At 41.1% G+C, this 19,362-nt stretch overlaps 1 protein-coding gene across 2 annotated transcripts in view; it reads right to left on the bottom strand.

Annotated features, from left to right (window-relative positions):
- Window positions 1-545: 545 nt before the first annotated feature.
- The window catches only part of LOC105917621 (protein furry homolog), a 61,571-nt gene continuing 42,754 nt past the window's right edge, over window positions 546-19,362 (bottom strand). Inside the window, exons 39-63 of one of the 2 annotated variants that reach the window (XM_012852476.3) lie at window positions 17,906-18,091; window positions 17,047-17,245; window positions 15,877-15,998; window positions 15,597-15,784; window positions 15,186-15,280; window positions 14,508-15,088; window positions 14,309-14,406; window positions 12,523-12,693; window positions 12,299-12,439; window positions 10,567-10,746; window positions 9,730-9,894; window positions 8,981-9,055; window positions 8,720-8,890; window positions 8,524-8,532; window positions 7,661-7,861; window positions 6,498-6,641; window positions 5,524-5,687; window positions 5,236-5,443; window positions 4,619-4,768; window positions 4,430-4,528; window positions 4,250-4,330; window positions 2,909-2,926; window positions 2,639-2,749; window positions 2,318-2,523; window positions 1,947-2,205 (exon numbers count right to left, since the gene is read on the bottom strand). In XM_012852476.3, the coding sequence (XP_012707930.2) occupies window positions 1,947-2,205; window positions 2,318-2,523; window positions 2,639-2,749; window positions 2,909-2,926; window positions 4,250-4,330; window positions 4,430-4,528; window positions 4,619-4,768; window positions 5,236-5,443; window positions 5,524-5,687; window positions 6,498-6,641; window positions 7,661-7,861; window positions 8,524-8,532; window positions 8,720-8,890; window positions 8,981-9,055; window positions 9,730-9,894; window positions 10,567-10,746; window positions 12,299-12,439; window positions 12,523-12,693; window positions 14,309-14,406; window positions 14,508-15,088; window positions 15,186-15,280; window positions 15,597-15,784; window positions 15,877-15,998; window positions 17,047-17,245; window positions 17,906-18,091 (4,022 nt within the window). Of the gene's footprint in view, window positions 2,206-2,317; window positions 2,524-2,638; window positions 2,750-2,908; window positions 2,927-4,249; window positions 4,331-4,429; window positions 4,529-4,618; window positions 4,769-5,235; window positions 5,444-5,523; window positions 5,688-6,497; window positions 6,642-7,660; window positions 7,862-8,523; window positions 8,533-8,719; window positions 8,891-8,980; window positions 9,056-9,729; window positions 9,895-10,566; window positions 10,747-12,298; window positions 12,440-12,522; window positions 12,694-14,308; window positions 14,407-14,507; window positions 15,089-15,185; window positions 15,281-15,596; window positions 15,785-15,876; window positions 15,999-17,046; window positions 17,246-17,905; window positions 18,092-19,362 lie in introns of both variants that reach the window. The other variant, XM_012852479.3, reaches the window with a different exon arrangement.

Here is a 19,362-nt window from a genome sequence, read left to right as displayed (position 1 = left end):
TATTTATTAATTACAGCCAAGTTTATTTCCTGAAGGCTTAGCATACGTTAAATGGATCAGTTGATGGGTGATGCTTCTCTCAGGTTATGTCAGATCTTTTTCTTTTCTAAAATGACATGACTTAAAGTAAATAAATATGTACCTTTATGGTTACACAGAGGGAACTTTGTCTCTGCCATTAACCCATCCCTTAGGGAGCAGTGGGCTGCCTACAATGAGTGGCGTCCTGGGAGCAATCTAGGGCTAAGGGTCCTGCTTAGGGACCCATGATGGCAGCCTCTGCTTGGGAATGAGCAGAGTTCTTGCAGCCTTCTCAGAATGCAAGTGCTCTGCTCTAACCACTAGGTCACCGTGCACCCTAAAAATACGATTATTTTGCTGTAACAACTCTATTTAGACTTGATTCTTCTTACTATGTCCACCTCTTATACCGCTTTCTGTTTCTTTTTGAGTGACTTCATGGTATGCTGTCATGGTCAGATACAAGGAATCCGTGGAGTCCAAAACATATGATAATTTTCCTTTTAAAAAATGACAAGATGAACCCTTAGTCAACAAATATGTTTTATTGTTACATAAGTGTACAGAACACCATCGAATGACATGCTGCCAAGGCATGTATTATTTACAAGGCCAGAGGCTACAACAGCAATTGTGGAAGCTTTATGAACACGTAAATACCCATTTTGTGTGCAACTTAAAGGTTACCTTCATAAAAATACAATCTAACCAGTAAAGCCCTCATTTCTCTATTTACAATACATCACCAGTCAAAAATAATTTCTACATATATACACTACCAGTCAAAAATGGACACCGATCTCACACGTTCTCATTAAATGAGTTGCAAATGGACTGAATTTACACAACGCTTTTCTAGTCATACTGGCCACTCAAAGCGCTTTACGTCACAGCCACATTCACCCAATCACGCTCACTAACGCGCACACATTCATACACCGATATGCCGATTGGTAGGCAACTTGGGGTTAAGTGCCTCGCCCAGGGGCATATCGACATGTGACGGGGGCCAGAGCGGCCCCTGATTGTGTCCAAACTTTTGACTGGTAGTGTATGTTCATAGTATTTGTTTTATAGTGCACCCAATATGCAAGCTTGGCAGGAATATCAAATTAAACAAAATATATATATTTTTTTTCTATAAATCTAGACGATAGTAGCATTTTTTTTTCACTTGCATGAAATATAAATAATGATTATACTTGCAAAAAGCAACTCAGTTAAAAGGTACAGTAAGATGTTTTTAGTAACAGATAGCCCACATGGTAGCTGCAGGTTTGACCTTACAGTAGAGCTGCACCATGTCGGAGTACTTTAATGTGAACCACTCATACAAATCGGAATCAATAATTCCATCCGCGATGGTCGTCATAATTTAATTCACACACTCACGCACAATCAATACATCGGAACACACTCAAACACAAACAGAGGACTCGACATAATAAAATAAAGTTAGGACGCCTCCCTTTACCCTCTTCTGACAGTGTTTTCCAATACATTCTTTCAGCAGACAGAAAAGGTCTTCCTCTTTAGTAAAGGATTGCACATTTTCCCTTGACAATTAAAACCACACAACTGATAGAGCATCAATTCACTTTGGTATGTGTGTTGGTTAAACGGAGCAGTTGTTGACCTCAGTAGCAAAGGTTTGGTTTGTGACAGATTATGTTATTTGTGCGAAGAAAGGGATAACTTTAATACAACAGCTCAGTAAACTGTAAAACATTATTGCTGCATGTCTAATGATCTGACTCCAAGCCATTTAGATTCTCAAAGAAGTAGGAAGAGCTAAGGTTTTGGTTGTTCCTGGGAAAGAACAGAGTTCTTGTTAACATCTGAAATAATAGCAGCTGCCTCAGACAAGGTAGTAAGGTTTGGAGCGATGCAGGGCTCTGCAAACGTAGCACACAGCCAAACCGCCATCAGAGCGTTGAGCCTGAAACCCTGGAGTCAGGGAGAAAAGCTGTGATGGCTTTGTAGCCCTGGGCTCGTCGGATCATGTCCCGAGTCTCGCAGTTGAGTTCCATCAGCCTGAGAGAGATTTCTGTCAGGTCCTGCTTTGAGCCCACCAGAGCAAATGTTCCCGTCTGACCCAAAGTTTGGTGCCTGAAGTAGATGTTCAGCAAAGTCTGGATCGCATCCTCAGAGGGGCTACCGAAGATGTCGTTAGGCCACAGTGCTCTGCAAAAAGAAACACATCCAGATATCATTGGATTTAGGATGAGAATACACAATATGCTCTCCAAAAGATTAGGGAAAATGAGCATTCATTAAACTGCAGTAGTTCTCCTACCTGCAGTCACGAATATAGAGGATTGCTTTTGGGAACTCTTTGTTCTTCAGGCTTTCCAGGATGGCCTGAACTGCAGCTTCAGAGGAGCTCATGATGGTCTCAGAGCAGGAAGTGTCAAACACTGAAATATTATCATTTGTCACTGAGGCTGCTGCTGCCCTCAGGCTCCTCTTCAATTCATTTAGCTCGCTGGACATATTTGTGAGCTAAAGATTAGGAGGGAATAAAAAGAATATAGTGGATATTGGTTTGGTTTTATCAATAATTTGATATCGATTTGCATTTGAACATAAAAAGGCAATTAAATGGGAATAGACATACCTCTGGAATCAAACTTATTGCATGGAGCTGTTCAATCAGCTTACAATAAGACTGAAAGAGCAGCAGCAACTGAAAGTGGAGTTTGTACAGTCTTTGACAGAGCTCCAGTTGCTGGAAGGGAAAAGATTTTGGATCAGACAATAACTTGTAACAGATTTTGCCCCAAGAATATAGAACATAATTGTGTTACTGAGGATGACATGAAAATAAAATAAATGTGAAGTTCGCTTTGAGTAAACAGAGAAACAAAGAAAGCCACTTTGAACTTACAGCCAGAGATTCCATTTGCTACCAAGCAAGCATGTTACAAGGCAGTACAGAAGATAAGAAAAGAGAAAACCAAGGCCATGCGATTAAGATATGTATTGAGAACCCAGCAAAACGTATCTAAGCAGTTTAACATGCCCCGAGAAAAAAAAAAAGAATAAAGGAGATCCAATAGTGCCTTGCAAAAGCATCCATACCCATTGAACTTTTTTTTTTTTTGCATTTTGTCACGTTAAAAGCACAAACTTCCATGCATATTATTGGGATTAATTGTGCAAAACCAACACATTAAAATTAAACTTTTTCACCTGCAAAACGCTATATGTGGAGGAAACACAACACTGCACGTCACCCAGAGCACACCATCCTTATGGTGAAACATTGTGGTGGCAAACCCAATGGTTAGAATTGCTCAATTAAAGTCCAGACCTAAATCCAATTGAGAATCTCCTTCAGGAGTGGATGTATGATGTTTAGAGATGCTCTCCTTGCAAAATGACAGCGCTGGAGCTAGTTTGCAAAGAAGAATGGGCAAAGATTTTATGCTCTAGCTATGTAAGACTGGTAGACGCATACTAATTCCAGCTGCAGGTTGCTCCACAAAGTATTGACTCATTAGGGTGTTTAGAAGTGCTTGCTACTGGTTTAAGATTTTAAGTTTTAAAAAGGTTTGAAAAACCTTTTGTTTCTCCAACAGTTCCCGGTCATGGTAACCTTGTGTTAGTTTATCAAATCAAAAATGCAGATGAAATACGTTGAAGTTTGTGCTTGTGGCAGGACAGAATATGAAACAGTTCAAGGGGTGTGATTATTTGGTACTGTATTTGTGAATAAGAATGAAAGAAAGGGGGAGCTGGTTATCATAAATGAATAGACAGTAAAGCAAGCCAAACAAATCACAGATAACTTTTTCACATTTCAAGAAATGCTTTTGGAAAGTGAAACACTTGAAAAGTGAAACGTTCGGATATTACTTATTTAGATGGATTTATGGCAGATAAATGGATCATTTGCAGACGCATGCAGAGCAGAGCTGACAGTGATCACAATGCACACAACAGAAAAGGTAATCAATGTGACATGCGCCAACTCGAGGCTGAAACAAACTGAGTTACATAAAGAGGTAACACTCACAGAGCTACAGTAGCACATAGTAACCGTAATGCAGAGAGTACAGTATGAAAGAGCAGATGAACAGAAGCCAACTTTTCATTTTTGTGCAAAATTAACTTTTTCCCCTTTAACACAAGCTAAAGGATTACGCTAAGCCAAAGAACATTGGAAATCTGTGCAAATGTTATAGCTTAATAACTGTGACAGTGTCTCAAGCTAAAAGTGTTTTACCTTTTCCTCGTGCTCCACTGGTTGGCATGTCACTGCATCCCCAGCAGTCTTGGCAAAGGTAGCTTTACAGCTGCTCAACCACTGCGTGCAACAAAGCCAACTTAATTGAGACCCAGAAATTATAACAACAACAAACCGGTAACATATCAGTGGATAATAATAATAAAAAAAATTCATTACAGTGAGAGCTGCCTCTTTCCTGTTGTTGTAAGTGTCAAGATATTCTTGAAGTTCCAACACGCTGAATTTCATTTTTTCCAGAAGTCCATAGGACATAATCTGCAAGAAAATGTTTTGCAGTCGTTTTATTTCGATCATCTAAAAGATGTAGACTGGTCAAATACAAAGCTTAAGTTTTGAGCTACCCACCGTGTCAGCATCAATAAATACAGTTGGGCACTCTGAGCAGGACGCCAGGATCTCAGAAGACCTGAGAAACTTTGAACCCAATCCTCTCAAGCCATCACCAAAGTAACTCACAGCATCGCACGTCAAGGAACAAAATTTAACTTGGATACTCTGCAAACCAAAATACATCCCAAATTCAATCTGATGCCATGAAACATAGTGCAGGTCTTATGTTTTAATTTTTTAAATTAAATTGTCATGGTTCGTCAGCGAAATGAACAACCGGTAAACAAATCTCAGCAGATATTCATGCAAACTCTCTCTTGACTTTCCTCTATTCTAAACATGCACACTTTTCTCTGATGACCCGACAACTTATCACAACTTATCACTTATCAACTTATTTACAAATCACTTGATACTGTATCTCTCACCATGCCTTCACACATCTATTTGTACTTACAGCTCATGTCTTATTTTATTATTATTCTAACTGCGACCTGTTATAACTCCTGATCGGCACCGTAATCACGGGCCCACAGTGGTACAGTTTAGCCCTCAGGTACACTGATCAATTCCGAACCGTTTGAATACAAAATAGAGACGAAAGCCATCCAGATGTGGCGAGGCAGTCATACCTGGAACAGCGACGAAAACACTTGAAATGTGTAAACTGCACAGGAGCCGTCTGAGTCTGAGACAAGCTGGTTGATGTGACCTCGCCAGGCCTCCTCTGCGTTGTCGCACACCGCTGGCTGGAAAGCAGCGAGAATGGCAGAGAAGAAGGGTGACGGTGGCGGTGAGGAGCGGGACTCCAGCATTCCATCTGTCTCCTCTTCAGGAAGACTGGACGGAAATAGGGACAGTAAAATTGATTTTGCGGATAAACCGAATGTTTAGGGTTGACTGCTGTTCTGATTGGGTACCTGGGTAAGCAGCCGCTCGAGTCCAGCTCTTCTTTGTAACCATGATACGCTACATCCACATTTAAACTGTCCACACATGAATATTCGGGAGGCAGTTCGTTGAGAGAAAGCGACAGGTCGTCCTCGTGCACATTGCTGTCGTCATCATCTTGTGACACCTCATTCTGGTAGAAAAAAAAAAGAGGGGCATGTTGTTAGCTCACTCTGACAGTAACTAAAATCATACTGTAAATAAATATTAATGCATTCATTTATCAGTTAATCCCTGCGTTATACTTCATTAATAAACAGATCATTTCCTGTTTAAAATGAATTCACTAACCTTGCATCGGAGCCCTATGGTCTGTCCTTTTGATGTTTTCTTTAATCTTGTAAATTTAGTGTGCATATATTGAGCCAATTGATGAATAAAGTATTAAATAATTCATAAGTCAGCCATCTTTGTGGCCCTGCACTCGTGGTTTCAGACAGGCAATGTGTAAACCTTTCCTGACCATCCGCATGCCACGAGTTTTTAGTTGTTGCTCAGAGCCACCCACACAGAAGCAGCAGGTATACACATTGCCTCAAACGTACAAAAGGAAAAGAAAGATTATTTTAGCTAACCCTTTAGACTCTCAAACGATTTCTGCCAGGTATAAATAAAAGCGCAAACCAGCTCAGAGCCCAGAGAAATACAGATTTTCCAACTGTAGGTTTTAGTTCAATGTTATTTCCCATGCAGTCTTTGATTCATTTAGATACGCTCATGCTCCTCTTTGAAGACAGGAAATGTAGAGAAATTTTCCCCCAAAGACATGCAATATTATTTAACAGAGACTGAGCCCAAAGCACATGTAAAGCAGAAGATAAAACGGCAAAACAACTGAACAGGAAAGCTCTTATTTAGCAAAATTAGTGAAAAACTCCAGAATGGAATTGCGATGGGAGTTAGTGGTTCTGAAGATCTCAGACACTCTGAAGTCCTTATTCACCCGCTGCTTCGAGTCGTCTGACAGCTGGACCTCGAAACTGGGAGTTTTGGTGCCCGCAGGGGTTGAAACTGCTGAGGGTGTATCAAAAGCGGCAGAGGAGGTGTCTGCGCTACTGATCTCTGGCGTCGGAGAAAGGCTGACAGTCTGAAAAGAGACAAAGATAACGTAGTGAATTAAAAGCAACTGGAAATCCCGCCCCCCTTCAGTGCAGTGCCAGTATTTGAATGGCACAGCCTCCGCAAAGCCTGAAATTCCAATGATTCCAGAGCATTTGCTGGCTTCATAATAAAAAAATGTTTGATATTGTAGAACCAGTGGAACTTTACATTTTACCATTTTGAAAACACAACTTTTAAAATCCTTGATATACATTGATGCTAGTACAAAAAGGAAGCCATTTACCAGAGGATACAAATCTGTGCCCACCTTGAGGGCAATTATTGAACAAATTGAAATATCAGACAAAGATGAGCTAAGTAACTAAAAATAAAATGTTTAAATAAGGATTTTGCTTATTAAGCTGAACAACGCTGTCCAAAGCAATCTAGTCCTGCTTAAGGCCAGGACAGAGCATCTCAGTTTGAAGTTGTAAGTTTGAAAAAAACTTCACTGTATAAACCATTTCATGTAGTTGATATTGCTGCAGTAAATTCTCCAAAGAATGTAATTTAAAGAACAATGTTGGCTTATTGTTGTCCCTCCTCAGTAAAAGGGTTGGGTTCGGTAATGATATGTGGTTCTACCTAGTTGACTTCACTCTGACCCCCCCCCCCATACACACACACACACAAACACATCTTTCCTCCTCCATTCACACCTCCCTTCATGACGAACACTTTTTTAGGAATCCATTGTTATGGTTTCATGGCTAGTGAAAGTGTTTGTTTTTGCAGGATGGTCAAGCTGACCAAAGGCTTTAACCTGGCGGCATGATTCAACACAGTGGGACTGAAATAATTAGCCCCATAGACCATAGCGTGGTGGGGAGCTCGCTGTGGCAGCACTGCCGCCACACAGGAACATGCAGCTGGCATCCAGATCTCCACCGCGGTGACTGCGGAGGAGAGCTTGTTCTCCAGAGCAGCGGCAGGAAAATCCACCTGAACACTGGCCCTAACTTCACGAAGACATGAAATTAGTGGTACACTGTTAAATTAACTTACAATCTGGGAGTGGGAGAGTATCTGACTGGCTGTGAGGGAATCCTCCTCTGATGATTCGTCTGAGTCTTCACGGGCAATCTTGCTGAGGCTCGGCATGCTGCTGGACAGCTGACTCTCCTCCAGAGGCTGCAGGTCACTTTGGTCCAAACTGTCCATGGAGTGTCGACGCACACCCCAGTTGAAGTTGTCCACAGTCTCGCCCTGCGGCAGTAAAATGTCTTGCATTAAAAGGCATTAAGATGGCGGTGGGAAGCACTTGGTGTGTTTTAACTTGAGTTAACGCAGCCATGTACGTGCAGGTATAGTGCAAAACCACCAGTGGGGCTTCACACTTATGAGTCCATCACAGTTGAAAATGAACTTAAGCTGCAACTAAACAGTTGAGAAAGGGACTGTGTGTAACTATTAACAGATACCGTCCTTGAGGCCTAAATCGTTTTTAAATATAAAACCGTCCAAATTCCAACAATTGTCCAAATGGATGGAGGATTTTAGCTTCTTTTAAATATAAAACCATTCCACCTAATCATGTGTATACAGCTCTTTTATCACACTTTACAGTCAATTCATTTGCTTTGAAACCAAATTATTCTTTGCTGTAATTTTCTGAAAATATTTCTGGTTATTAATTATTTTGAAACAAAATAATACAATAAGAGATAGAGATAAAATACTCCTTTCATGAGCTTGAGATACACTGTGCTCCAGTGCTTAAAGTGATCAGCATTAAGTTTGTAAATTGAAAAGCATGCATGGGACATTCTGCGTCTCTGCCATCAGCGTGGCAGCTAAACTACCCACACTAGAAAACACATATTTATTTGAGAGCACAACAAGCAACATTTCAACTTGAGTAAACTTACCTGCAGCTCCTAGATAGCATAAACAAGAACAAAAAAAAAAAACAAAAAAACAGAAAAAAAACAGAATCCACATTACATACAGCTGATGGGACTCACCTAACACAACACCATAAGTGCAATTTCCGGGGAGTTATGTTTGGCATCGTTTTGCAGCTCCCAAAAGTTTTTAAGCACAGTCGTATTCCCAGTGACTCACCTCTCCGTCTTCAAGCTCCACATCCAGAAAGTCAAAGTCTCTGAAGACCCTGAATTGCTGCTCGGAGGTGGTGTCGTCCATGTTTTCGAGCTCACGGGTCCCCTCATCAGAGGATACCAGGCTGGGCTGGTGCTCAATCAGGTCCAGCTCTCCACAACTAGAGAAGATAACCTGCAAAGAATTGTTTTCATGTTATTTTTTTTAATACATTAGGAACAAAAATGCATTCAAGAGAGCTGACATTTTATCAACATAAATTACCGACGGATTTTTAGTGAGGCCCACTTCTTGTCCACAAAGGGACAACACGTGCACCAGCTTTTCTCGTGTTCTTTTCTGCAGAGGGAGAATACAAACATTTCAGTCAGTTTGTCCTAGCTTAACTCAAATCGTACAAGTAGGTACTGAGATGGGCTTTGATCAAGTATAAATCTCTGAGCACCTTTAAATGCATCCAGACTGCTCACCGTACAGTACATCGACTAAATTTAATTAACGTATTGGCATTCAAATTATATTCATTTTCACATGTTCTACAAATGTATTAAACAGGCAGAATGCAAAAAATAAAAATCTGTTAATCGATGCAAGGCAAGGCAAGGCAAGGCAAATTTATTTATATAGCACAATTCAGTACAGGGACAATGCAAAGTGCTTTACATGATTAAAATATAGCAAATTAAAACAGAATAAAAGCAAGTAGGAATAAAATGTAGATAGAAAATAGAACAAAAAAGTGGTGATTCAGTTAACTAGAACAGTTGAAGGCAATCCTAAACAAATGTGTTTTTAATCTTGATTTAAAGCAACTCAGGCTTTCCGCACCTTTACAATTTTCTGGAAGTTTGTTCCAGATAAGTGGAGCATAGGAACTAAATGCTGCTTCTCCTTGTTTAGTTCTGGTTCTAGGTATGCAGAGTAGGCTGGAGCCAGAAGATGCATCAATAAAACCAAAATACTGCACCACATTTAACGTGTAACCCTGCAGCGGAATAAGCTAGCTTTCTGACCTGTGAAGACTGAGGTCTCTTCCAGCTGACTGGAACCAGGACGTTGTTGGCGTTGGATCCGGACGACGTGGAGGAAGTGCTCCGGGTCACAGCTGTCACCATGCTCTTCACATCGTGACCCGGGGAGCGCTTCAGATCGTCATAACGCCGACCGATCACTGGTGTCTGAAAGCAAACAAAGAGCAGCGGACACAATCGATATCCAGCCTTGGAACGCAGGAAGGAGAAGGAGACCTCCTCAGCTTGGACAGCGCATTACTTGGACTCCATGGAAACGCCTACTTTTTTTTTTCTCTCCTAAGGGATTCCGGGAAACTATAAAGTAATCTTTGGATCTTATGTCTGGTGGCTTTTATTCCATTTAAGACCTTATTGTCTAAAACTCGGCTACTCTGAGAATTCAGGATAATAAGTCTAGTACGTCTCCAGCGTGTGCAGCCAGTGCACCTCAGTGCTTCACAAAACAGAGAAAGAAAGAAAAAAAAAAGCAGCAGCAAAGATGTGACATCATTTCCTGCCATTCATGAACTACATAAATAGCTCCCTGTTCTGTTCCCACACACACACGCCACTCACATCACTTTCCAGCTCTGTTCTTCTCGGCTAATTGCGTTTACCATTTCAAGTACACCCCGGGGAATTTGTCGACAATAAATATGACCCGTAAAGGAGGGGAAGAAATATTTCCTTTCCAAAAAGGGTCAACTTAAACAACTAGCACACCCAGGAAAATGGGGGCGGGTGGGAGATGAAGGGCCAAAAGCAGAAGGATGTTATCGTTTTAGCGGGAAAGCTTACAATATGGTAAAAAGGGAAAGAAAAGAAACCGTTCTCCACCTCAGAGATATCAAAATGAAAATCCAGGGTTTTTCCGGGTAAGGCTTTGGAAGAGCGGTCCCAGATGCGACTGATGTCTTCAAAGGAGAAGTCACTTTGTGGGAGCGAAGGCTGCACCAAACTGGCCGATCGAGAAACTACCAGCTTCAAGATACTCAGCGCTTCCCTCCAATGGGCCGTCTGCAGAAAACACAGATGTGCATGCAATCATTCACAAGCAAAACCTACATAAAAATATCAAAGGTCCCATTTTGTGTGTGTGTGTGTTTTTTTTTTTATGCAATTCTATTTTAATACCAGAGGTGCCAGAGAAAATAAGATGCAGCTTGAGAATAAACAGCGGCCTGGCCAGAGACAGCCTGTTTTTAGTCTGGGTGTGTCCACAAAGTTACTGGGCTGACAACACAGGGAGCTTTTTTTCCCTCCTCCTTTTTTATGAGCACTTACAGGAGGAACACAAGAGGAACAGGGAACACAGAACCTCTCAGTCTTTCCACTTTATACAGCTCCCTGCAACATTTATTATTCTGCTTAAACGTTTTCACATTTAGTTACTTTACAACCCTAAACTTATATGTGTTTTATTGGGGGTTTTATGTGATGCACAAAACCCAGTAGCTCTCAACTGTGAAGTGGAAGGAAAATGACGAATGGTTAAATTTTTTTTTAACCAAATAAAATGTAAAATGTGAAATATGGTGCTGTTGGGATGCCTTTCTTTAGCAGGGACATAGCATTTTGTGAAACAGTTCAAGAGGTCTGAATACCTCTGCCAATGCACTGTATCTCACAGAGTAAACACCGTTAGGTCAGAAAAGATTACAGAGCTCTTTACAGGACTGTCTCAGAAAATTAGAATATTGTGATAAAGTTCTTTATTTTCTGTAATGCAATTAAAAAACATGAAATGTCATACATTCTGGATTCATTACAAATCAACTGAAATATCGCAAGCCTTTTATTGTTTTAATATCGCTGATTATGGCGTACAGCTGAAGAAAACTCAAAAATCCTATCTCAAAATATTAGAATATCGTGAAAAAGTATACTAGTAGGCTATTCAACTAATCACTTGAATCGTCTAATTAACTCGAAACACTGCAGGGTTTCCTGAGCCTTGAAAAACACTCAGCTTGGTTCAGTAAACTAAATCACAAGTATGGTAGTGGTTAAGAGACGACATCAGATTCTCACAGTAACTGATGTACTGACCATGGCATTACTGTCCTTGATTGGCCTGCCAATTCCCCTGACCTGAACCCCATAGAGAATTTGTGGGGTATTGTTAAGAAGAAGCTGAAAGACACCAGACCCAACAATGCAAATGAGCTAAAGGCCGCTATTGAAGCATCCTGGGCATCCATAACACCTCAGCAATGCCACACGCTGATTGCCTCCCTGCCACGCCGCATTGATGCAGTAATCTGTGCAAAAGGATTCCCAACCAAGTACTGAGTGCATTAATGGACATTTTCAAATGTTTGATTTTGTTTTGCTGTTATATTTTTTTTTTACTTGGTCTGAGGAAATATTCTAATATTTTGAGATAGGATTTTTGAGTTTTCTTCAGCTGTATGCCATAATCAGCAATATTAAAACAATATATTTCAGTCGATTTGTAATGAATCTAGAATGTATGACATTTCATGTTTTTTAATTGCATTACAGAAAATAAAGAACTTTATCACAATATTCTAATTTTCTGAGACAGTCCTGTAGTTCTGCTATTTACCTGCACAAACTTTTCAATTGTCTTGAGGACCTCTATGTTGAAGGGCTTGGCTTGAATTCCGCTCAGGTCCATGTGGCTCAGGAGGCTGTAGATGATTTGCAAAAGTGTCTGCTGCATACAGGGGAGACCCTTCTCCAACAGCTGCAACAACAGTGAAAACAAGACTGAGCTCATGTGGCGGTGGCGCCAAGCGACAGCGGCTGAGGGAACACATCTGCACAGACCTCCGCCATGTAAGTGACCAGGTTGAGGGCGATGTCAGAGAAAGCCTCATGGAGATACCGACACACCACGTTGACCCAAGAGAAGCAGTCTCGTGTGTAGGAGTGAGTTTTATACAGAGTCATGACGTGTGCCAGGTTGGACAGTTTGGCATTCTTCTCCTCGAGGCACACCTTCAGAAAACAGTGTGGGGCGTGGAAATAAACAGTTTGGTTAATGTAGGGTGGCGGTCAGAAGTTTACATACATACTTTGATGTATCTTGAGATTTAAATTGTGCTGTAGACCCTCTCTACAAAATGCTATTCATTATAGCGGGAAAGCGATGATACAATGCTATCTAAAATGTAAAAAAAAAAAAAAAAAGCACTTATATAGGAGGACAGATATTAATTTACTGTGGGTTTTCCCACACATATCCCTTAGTAAGTTGCAGAGAAAAAACATGCTTCTTGTAGCCATCAACGATACGTAGATATATTTGACCACTGGATATTGGATCACTGTTCTTATCAGAAACTGTAGTGCTCATTTTAAAAAGTTCATTTTTGGTATGTACCCAGCTTTTCAGCACAGTTAATAAAGTTCAATATTCATGTTATCCTCTTTTGTCCATTCCACAATCAGTTTTGGCTGTTTGAGTTCATTGTCTTGTTGGAACACCAAAATGAGTCTTAGGTTGGCTTTTCCTGACCAAACTGTTTCGTCCAATGAAACAAAATCACGTAAGATGTTAAGAAACAATCCCTTTGCTCAAGCCAATTATAAGCGGGAAACTTCTAGTTGGAAACTTCTATAAAACTTTTTAAAAAGTTTAATATGAACGTGGACTGAGACTGTGCCAACTAAGAAAGAAGACCTAATCAACACAGCTCAATTCAGTTTATTTATATAGTGCCAATTTACAGCACATGTTGTCCCAAGGCACTTCAGAAAAATCTATTAAATTGTGTTACACAGACTTGAGATTCCTAGTCAAGAACATAAACTCCACACCTTTAAGCTTGACTGAAGTTTCCAGCTGCCCACATATACAACCGAGCGCCTTCAAGAGACACGTTTTATGGTCAGATGAGACAGAGATTGAGCTATTTGGCCACAGTAACACGAAGTATGCCAGGAAAGCTCACAATTAGGAATTCAGACCTAAACATCAGTTCTTGGCGAGCATGGTGGTGGTAGCATCACGCCGTTGGTCTGTTCCAGTGCTACAGGTGTATCGCAGAGTTGATGAATTAATTGAGGAAGAAGACTTACTAACTCTTCAACTTCATTTTACACTAACGTTGTGAATGGTTGAAACGTGGTCCCGTCTTGGTGTTTCTAAAAGACGATGATCCAAAACACACATCCAAACTAATTTTGGACAGGACAAAGCAAACTAAGAGTGAGCATCTGGATTGGACCTCGTTTTAACTCAATTGAAAATCTTAGGACTATGTTTTTACAGCTACGTCTGTGCCAGGAAATCCAATGATTGAAAGAACTCCAGCAATTCTGATAAGAAAAGAGGCTTGTTGACACAAAGAAAGAGAAAAATTCTTAGAAGTGCAACTTGCTTACAGGAAATAGGGGAAAATAGTAGCATTTGGGGAAATCTCATATTTGAGCCTGCTTTTACAACTTTCCCCTAGTTGAAGTTGTTTGTTGTATAAGTGTTCATCCCCCAAAAAAAGAATGGCTCAAATGCATCAATAAGTACTCAAATAAAATACAGTATTCACGCTGATACTTGAGTGGATGTAAACTTCCTCTGTGAATGACAAGAGAAGCATTAACGAAGCCAAACCTGAGCTATCTTCTCAGCAGCATCTTGACAAAAAGGTGATGGTGCATCGAAGTTCTGCACAAGATGTGGGAGCAAGCAGAGAACGTTCAAGGGAAAACCTACCAGCAGGGGATGAAAAAAATAACTTGTTAAAATGACAAATATGATTTAAAAGTACTTTCAAAAACATCAACATGATCCACTGGACCCCCCGTTTCACCTATGGCCTGCGATGTATCCACCACCGGCACTCTGGACACAGGCGTGAGTTGACAGAAGAGCTGCAGCGTGAGGTCAGTGGTGGATGTGGACGTGAAGCCCTTCAGCAGCAGCTGCTGGAGCCCAGTGAAGCTGCTCCACTTCAGCTGGCTCTGGAGCTTCTCCAGCTTCTCCCGGTTCTCCTGCTTGTCCAGCGACATGTTGGTCAGCAGCTTGTTCAGCAGCCTCAGAGACATCTGATACTCAAACTCAAAGTCTGACTCCATCAACGACACGGCCACCCAGAAGATGGTGGCCAGCAGGTTGCTGGGGTGGTTTACGCTCATCGGGTCGGCGGCGGCGTCTTTGGATGAAGATGAGCTGCGCATCCTGGCTAACAGAACCTGCTGCTCACAGGCCTGGATGCGGTCCAGCGTGGCGCTGCGAGGAGGATCTGAATTCCTGTCGGCTTCTCCAAACTTTTTAGGGACAGAGGAGCTCCTCTGGTGCCTGCTCCGTTCTTCTCTCCTGAGGCCGAGCTGCCCTGTGCTCTTCCTGCTTGACAGCTGTTTGAAACTAGTTAGGAAATCTGGGGAGGACGCTCTGGAATTCAAATTGAGTTGAATCGGTTATTTAAATTGAGTTGGCATTTGCCAAAACATGCATTGGAAACACGAATCTGTACAGAGGAGGTACACACCTCGTGAATAAAGCCATGAGATCGTTGTTTTTCAGACACTCCGCCAAGTTATCCACAACAGATTCCAGAGTGAGTAATACCTCCATCACATAGCCCTGAGAGAGACACAATTAAGTCCTGATGACAAAGTTCCAGACTTTCTCACACTCCAACTTCCACAAACTTCAGTCCTTGTTAGCCCATTTTAAAGTTTAAATACACTGCAAAAACAGAACTAAAAATAAGTAAACATTTCTTGAAATGAGTGTATTTTTCCTTGATTAGAGCAGGTAAATAAGACTATTTGCCAATGGAATAAGATTTTTCCACTTAAAATAGGGACAGCTAGGGACAGGGACAAATAGGGGATTTTTTAGTTCCCTTTTTGCAGTGTATAATGTTTTACTTCATACAGTTGTTGCACATACTCACTTGTACTTCTTCTCCATGTTCGCCGATGACCTCCACCAGCCGCGACAGCAGGTCGGACACGGCGTGGGCCGAAATGGGCTGGCGAAGCGCTCTGAACACCTGAAAGGAGCGGCTGGCATAGTGGCGAGACGAGCTACACAAAGCCGTCTGCAGCGCCACTTCACTGAGCTGCTGCTCCAAAAAGTAATCTAGTCAGAAAAGAGAGGAGTAAATCAGTTGAAGTCAAACTTCTACGCGTACGCTGGAAATGGTTATTGCGCAGTGTAAAGACTGCATTTACCCGACTTGGACTCCTTGAAAACAGATACTACATGCCGCAGGAAGTTTGTCAGCTGTCCTGTACTTTTAGAAATGTGGTTCTTTGGGGAAATGTCCTCATGACACCACAATGGTCCATATGGTCTTAAAAAACAACAACAAATAAAGACATTCTATATTACAAATAACCCACATGAATCCTTTTTGAGAAGGGGGTCTGCTGAAATTCTGTCCAAATTCTTTTAATTAACAAGACAAAAACAGATTCAATTACTTTTACATGTTCAGCAATAGACGGTATTTTTCTGAAATAAACAAGTGGTCGGATTTCTGCATAAAAGGGTTCTTTAAGTCATGCAAATGAAACCCATAAAACAGGATCTTGCATATTTGCTTTCTTGTAAGAAAAGGATACTATTTTCAAAATTTTGGGGATCAACTGTTTTCTATTTGTGTTTCCTACAATTTTTCCAGCAATGAGAGCAAGGCATGGGTCACTCTTTCTTTGAAGGAGCTTGCTTTTTAATGGGTTGTTGCGCTCAGTTCTGTTTTGATTGACTGTTACTGGATGTTTTTTGGTCTGTTTTAATATGAAATTAAATTACAAATAAATAAATAAAATAAAACAAAAAATTGTGATTGATAGAGGAATACTTTTGTGTTGAGTAAGATTATTATAATCATTATAATGTCAGTCAAACTCTCAGCCTAAGTGTTTTTTTTTAAGTGTTTTTTTAAGAGTTCGAATAACTATGCTGTCCTGGTGGGCCAAATCTGTGCTAATTGTTAAAATGGCCAGTGTGCCATGTTGTCTTCTAAGACAAGTTCAACAAAACGTATCATTGCTGCATGAATATCGTTGCATCTTATGTCAACAAGAACAGAAAAAAAAACACTTAAACACAAAACTTGAGCATAAAATGTTTCTTTACAGCACATTTTTTTTTGCAAGGGTTTAATCGACAGCTGTTCCAGCTGTGCCTTGATCTTCAAGCCTGAATTGACTTTATTTATGCGTGTATCAAAATGCACTACAAGAATATGGCCACTAGATGGAGCCCTACATCTAGAAATATGATGCCGGACATCCGCGTATGTTGAGGTTAATTCTAGCCATTATTTGGACACTACGTTTGCTGTAATACACGTTTAGCGACTAAAATAAACAAAACCAATACATCATGGGAGTCACCTTGTTATCAAGAACTCAATGAGCTTATTGCTCTTCTCATTCAGCTTGCAGGAGCTCACAAACTCCTCCATCTCCTGTGTGATCTCCGGCAGGTTGCTGCTGCGGCTCCCCAGACTCAAACTGGACGATGTGGACGAAGAGCTCAGACCGGAGTCTGGTACCGGAGACGCCTGGCACTCCCTCAGGAAGTCAAAGCCACCTAAACACAACAGAGGCTCATTCGATTAATAATTTGTTCCATTTGAACAGTTTTTATTTTAATTTCCCAGAGGATAAGCTGAAGATGGACATTACTGCACGGATAGCACTGATCAGCAGGGCGTGCATTCAGCCTCGTCTGGAACATATATCCAATAAGCAATGTTCACTGACTTAATTTAAATATCTAAGAGCGCATAACAGTGCAGATCTTAAGCTTTAAAAAATAAATAAATAAATAAAAAATCTGGAGAAACAAAAACATAAGGCCACTTTGCAATGCACAACGTGTGAGTACACAATGTCTAGACGTTTTCAAAACAATCCAAAGTCCGAGCAGATGGGCCCAATTTCAGCCAGAGGGTTAAAAATAGCAAAATGGAATGCTTTAATCAAGACCTTTCATGTCCTCTGCACTCAGTATTGCTTTTGGCACAGTGTCCAAATAGTTTCTCCCCGAGATAAGAAACGTATCTATTGTCTTCAAGGAATGCAAGCCATCCCCTCCCGACGTTCACGTTTATAATAGCCAGAGGGAAAAGCCACGTGACAAAATTCAAGCCTGCCACGTGGTTCAAGAGTTCTGCTTCGGCCTTCTAGTAGAGCGTGAACATATCTATAGTTGGGAAACTGAGTGGTGGTAAAGGCAGAGGTTCAATACCTGCAGGTGAATATTCCATCTGAAGGCTGGATTTGCAAGTGAGGGTCTTGATGACATTGACTTCCCGGGTCTGCAGTAAAACTGATGCAACGGACTGAAAATTGTTGTTGGAGAACAACGTGATGAACAGGTGAAGGAGGAGGCGTTTGCTGTGCTCAAAAACCTCTGGACGATAGTGATCCATGCCTGGAACAGGAACACAAAGAGCAGGTGAGTTGGTGAACGATCCTGTAGTGCCTAGCAAAAGCATTTTGCTATTTTGACAGTTGAACTGCCCCACATTTGATCGCAACATAGCCACAGACTTCAAAGTATTTTGTTCGGATTGTGCGACAGCCCGACACAAAGTGGTGCCGTATTGTGAAGTGGAAGGAAGAGGTGTGTGGTATTTAAAAGTGTGGTTTCCATTTGATCTAGGCCCCCTTTAACCTGATCCTCCTTAAGGAAACCCAACGCAACAATTTTAATTCAGCAGTTACCTATGTATGCAAGTATTTTAATCTTAGGACAAATCCAGCTGTTTGATGGAGGCTTCAACTGTTTGTTAGATGGTATTAGTGAATAAACAATGCTGGGGAAAAAAGGAACACAACTGGCAGGTCAGGAATCCAGTTGTGGAGAAGTTTAAAGCAATGGTAGTTTATTAAACTATGTACTGTATAAATATATGAACATCTCACGGAGCACTGCTTAAAGGAGCACTAAGTAAGGTATTTCCTGCAAAATCAACCTAAATCATTCTCATTTGTCACCTGGGATGGAAGTAACATTCCTTATAAACAATCTGCCCACCACCAACAATGTATTAGTCACGCTTTTCTCTGTCAAACGTAGAGGTACGGTGCGGAACTACTTCGGTTCAGAGTGTAGCCCGTGTTTACTTCCTGGTTCCTGAGCCAATCATATGAGAATTGCCAGGGTTCCAAAACAGAGCGCAGCATTTGGTATTTTACATTGGCAAAAGAGCAGCAGCCTGCAAACATGGAAGCCAGTAAGAGAAGCGGACCAGAAATAGAACAGAATACAACATCATATGCTTGTCCAGTAGAATTAAAAATTAGTGCAACAGCGAACCGTTGGGTAAATGGCGGGTCTCCCTGAAAGGCATTGTGTATGTGTTGTTCTGATTTTAACCACTAGGTGTCGGTATTACTGATTGTTCCTTTAACCTATCATCTGAAAATGGAAAAAAAATATGGTACAACTGGAAACCTACGAACATATGGGCATCCATTTAACCTGACTGTCCAGGGATGGAGAGAGGTACTCAGTGAAGCAGCCTAGAGGAGCTGCAAAGACCATAACTCAGGTGGACAAATGTGTTGACATGACAACTAGTTGTCATGCTTTCCACAAAACTGGCATTTATAAAACATCGTCATAAAACCAATAAAAAGTTGTGTTTGCTGATTGGCACAAGCCATGTAGATGCGCAGCAAACATGGAAAAGGGGGCTC

This window comes from Fundulus heteroclitus, chromosome 18 (assembly GCF_011125445.2).
Source record: "Fundulus heteroclitus isolate FHET01 chromosome 18, MU-UCD_Fhet_4.1, whole genome shotgun sequence".
Lineage (NCBI taxonomy): Eukaryota > Metazoa > Chordata > Actinopteri > Cyprinodontiformes > Fundulidae > Fundulus > Fundulus heteroclitus.
Note: the sequence above shows the minus strand (reverse complement) of the source record. Positions and strands in the feature narration are given on the sequence as shown.